The sequence below is a fragment of the Dipteris shenzhenensis genome, chromosome 31 (genome assembly GCF_047967505.1).
Source record: "Dipteris shenzhenensis isolate YYH24624 ecotype China chromosome 31, Dip_SZ_1.0, whole genome shotgun sequence".
Taxonomy (NCBI): domain Eukaryota; kingdom Viridiplantae; phylum Streptophyta; class Polypodiopsida; order Gleicheniales; family Dipteridaceae; genus Dipteris; species Dipteris shenzhenensis.
In genome coordinates this window covers 19209089-19213087 of record NC_141626.1, presented here as the reverse complement: position 1 = coordinate 19213087, position 3999 = coordinate 19209089, and the positions used below count along the sequence as shown (strand labels likewise).

The window sequence follows — 3999 nt, the reverse complement described above, 5'->3', positions numbered from 1 at the left end:
GAGAGAGAGAGAGGGAGGGAGGGAGGGAGGGAGGGAGGGAGGGAGGGAGCGAGGGAGCGAGAGAGGGAGAGAGAGAGAGAGAGAGAGAGAGAGAGAGAGAGAGAGAGAGAGAGAGAAGCTTTAAAACACGATTTTTGAAAAAAGGACAACCAAGCAACACACAAATACAGTGGAAAAGTAAACTCATAAAACACATAGAAAATTACACTGATAGAGTTAGCCATATTTTATATATTTGTTTGTTTGTTTATATGTGTGTGTGTGTGTGTGTGTGTCATTTTTATTTTATTTTAAAGAGTTAGCCATATTGAGCTAGTTATACGAAAAGTGGCGAAAAAAGAAGAGATGTCTATGAAAGTTTACAAAAGGCTTAACGTGATAATTGCTATGAATGTTTGAGTACAAAGGATCTAATTATTGTGCTTGAAAATACATGAAAGGACCGCTTTTTAAAAGGTGCATGTGGATTCGTAGGTCCCTTTGTGGTGGGCATCTCAGGATGGACACTTGCTTCACATCTATTGCCGCCACACACAGGCATGCCGATTGATAATGTCCAACTTGCAAGGTCATGAGGTGATGTGCGTCAACATACCAAGAAACACGAGCTAGAAATTTGTCGTTTTGCTTGCTCATGCCAATGATTTGAACAATGGCCTTTTTCCTAAGAAAATAGGAACAAAATTAGTAGCTTTCTACACGAGTTGATATATACAAGAATGAACCCAACCCCCCGTGGAAAAATTCGTACGTTGAGAGCCATCTTTCAAACAATCCCTACAAATTCCTAATTTTGGAGGGGAGGTGTGCACATCATAACCTGTGCATGTGTGTGGGACCAACGTTGTTGCTACCTTATTTGAAATAAGTTTTAGAGAAACCGTGAAGGTTACGACATGCATATGTTAGATGCTTGGGTCCCGGGCAAGAAATTTTCAATGTGGGTCATGTGATGAGCAGCAAATGGGACATGCGTGTTGCTATTCAAGCGAGAAGCTTTCAAGTGTGTTGCTATTCAAGCGAGAGGCTTTCGTGAACGCATGTGGGAGCAACAAAGCAAAGGTTTAGGGCTTAGGGAACGCTGTCCACACAATCCGCAGGAAGAAACGAGGGCCGTCGATGGGATGGATTCTGTCGGTGAATCCTAACCGTTGGTTTGTGCTAGGGGCGGCGTGCGGGGAGGGGGGACGCGTGGCGAGGGTGGGGAGGGGTGACGCGTGGAGGGCGAGGATGGGGAGAGGGACAAGAAGATGGACGGTGGGGATGGGGGAAGGGGGGTGCATGGGGAAGGGTGAGGCGTAGGATGGGGGAAGAAGATGGACGGCGGGGATTGGAAGGGGAATACAATAATGGAGAAGGCTCTAGCAAAGGTGGCGTTGCCGAAAGGTTATATAAACCAGCGATGGCTCTCTGGATTCTTCACCATCTTCTTCATCAGCTTTCTTCATCAGCTTTCCAACTCGATTTCTCGCTATCTCCCATAGCTCCCAACCTCCTCCTCACTCCTCTCCCAGTACCCGGGTACCCATCATGGCTCCCCACCTCTCCTCCCCCTCCCGTGCCTTCGTTACCTTCCTCGCTGGCTCCGGTGACTACGTCAAAGGCGTCGTTGGCCTCTCCAAAGGCCTCCGTAAAGTCCAGTCCTCTTACCCCCTCGTTGTCGCCGTCCTCCCCGACGTCCCCGATAGCCACCGCCAGCTCCTCCTCACTCAGGGCTGCATCGTCCGTGAGATCGAGCCCATCCGCCCCGCCGGTAGCGATGAGTGTAATTTCGCCATGGCGTATTACGTGATCAACTACTCCAAGCTCCGGATCTGGCTGGTACGGTTTCTTATGCTTGTCCGTCTTGCTCTGATAATGTTTTGAAAATTTTTTAGTGACCGTGGAATTGTGACCTTTATAGTCGCCCCATTGTGTAGTTAGTACTCAGATTAATTCTCGACAAGACTTTGCTTCCGTCCTGGATCAATTCCCCGTCAATTGTGCTTGTGCTTCTGATATTTTGAGTTTTGCTTCACATACATTCATCTACGTGAGCAGATCGTTTCCTCTGCCAGCTCTAACGGTTTCTTTTTCCTTGAAATAGTTCGAAGAGTATGAGAAAATGATCTACCTAGATGCGGATATCATGGTTTATGACAACATCGATCACTTGTTCGATCTTCCTCGTGGTCGCTTCTACGCTGTGATGGATTGTTTCTGCGAACACACATGGTCACACTCCCCTCAGTACAAGGTAAAATATTGCCAGCAATGCCCAGGCAAGAATCCTTGGCCAAAGCATCTCGGCGAGCCACCCGCCAAGTATTTCAATGCTGGGATGTTCGTCCACGAGCCTAGCAAGGAGACCTTTGACGAACTGATGGTGGCACTGCAGAAAAACCCACCTACACCCTTTGCTGAGCAGGTAACTCCAGGCCCACCTCCAATGGGATACTGAGATTCTTGGGATTTGAATCTTTGTCCTCACTGCAAGTTCTCCTCGCTTACAAATTTCTGGATGCATACAGGATTTCCTAAACATGTTTTTTCAAAAGAAGTATTCGCCTATCCCGCTGGTATACAATTTGGTGCTTGCAATGCTCTGGCGACACCCTGAAAATGTAGACCTGGAGAGAGTTAAAGTTGTGCACTACTGCGCCGCGGTAAGTCTACGATAGATAGCGCTTAGGATTGCCTTCGATTATTGGGGTGTGCGATTCCTTCTGCGATGGGACGCCTAAATCTATCTGTCTCGCTGCTGCAGGGTTCAAAACCTTGGAGATATACAGGGAAAGAGGAAAACATGGACAGGGAAGACATAAAGATGCTGGTGAAGAAATGGTGGGATATCTACAACGACAAGACGCTTGACTTCCAATCCTCGGCTCGATTGTCGTCAACAGGCACAAAGAACATCTGCACAGATTTGTCTGCGAGCAAGACAGTGCGATCGGAGCTTCCAAATACGGCTAAGCAGCCTGGAAAGACTGCAATCCGAGTCCCTCCGGCGGCGTAAAGTTGTAAAGGGAGTGTGGGGGAGGACAGCAGCCGGAAGCTCTCGAAAGTTCGCGTTTGTCTGCTGGGACTCCACCAAGAGTAGCACAGTGGCGACTGTGCTACGTTCAATACGAGCGAAAAACGGCAACAGACTTTTCCACAAATACGGGATTTGAAATCGGAAGATTTCGCGGAAACACATATCTGTCCTTTGTGTAAGAGCTCCGGGAAATTTATTGAAATTACCCAGCTCCACGTATACTTGGCAAGCTAGAGTATTCATGATGTATACTTGCCCATATTAAGGTCTTGCACATTTTGTAAATCTTCATTTATATAATAAGAAGTGGCATTAGTTTAATATATTTGCTCCCATGTTATTTTGTAATTTTGTATCTATTCAAATGTTACATCTTTTTCTTAAAGCTCGCCTTGTACTTTTTTGTGTATGCCTCACTTGAGTTTAACACCATTTGTAAAAAGCACTAATTTCTTGGACAACTTCTAGAAAGCTCATGAGAAAACTTCTCTTAGGACTTTATTGATCATTCATAATGAATTGTCATTTATCACATACATAAAGTTACCTTAGACAATTGCCCCCCCCCCCTCTCTCTCTCTCTCTCTCTCTCTCTCTCTCTCTCTCTCTCAAAATGATGGAATTGGAATTTAGATTCCTTCACAAATCTAGGCATCAAACCCAAGGGGTTCGTTACTTGAAAACCTTGCATTAAGCATGTTTAAGGGATATATTAAAACCTATACTTACATATGGATCATAGATTGGGTGCACTCACTTGGGCTTGAAGTAGGCATAAAATGCAAAAGGCATGTAGTGTTAACAGGAAAAGGCAAGCCAAACAAGAATAAGAAAAACTTGTAAGCTTGTGAAAAGTGGACCTAAAAATATTACCAAGGGAGTCCCCTATAAATTAATGGATTGACCAATAGAAAGCACCAAATTAAAAATTGAATCGTATTTTGCAATACAACAAAATGTGGCCTTTTTTGGTGCTCGTT

At 45.4% G+C, this 3999-nt stretch overlaps 1 protein-coding gene across 1 annotated transcript; it reads left to right on the top strand.

The window, feature by feature from the left end:
- Positions 1-1434: 1434 nt before the first annotated feature.
- LOC147881157 (galactinol synthase 1-like) lies at positions 1435-3324 on the top strand. The gene is made up of 4 exons (XM_087402272.1): positions 1435-1821; positions 2087-2407; positions 2511-2645; positions 2747-3324. The coding sequence occupies exons 1-4, from the start codon at positions 1531-1533 to the stop codon at positions 2996-2998; spliced, it is 999 nt and encodes a 332-aa protein (XP_087258398.1). The 5' UTR covers positions 1435-1530; the 3' UTR covers positions 2999-3324.
- Positions 3325-3999: the final 675 nt, after the last annotated feature.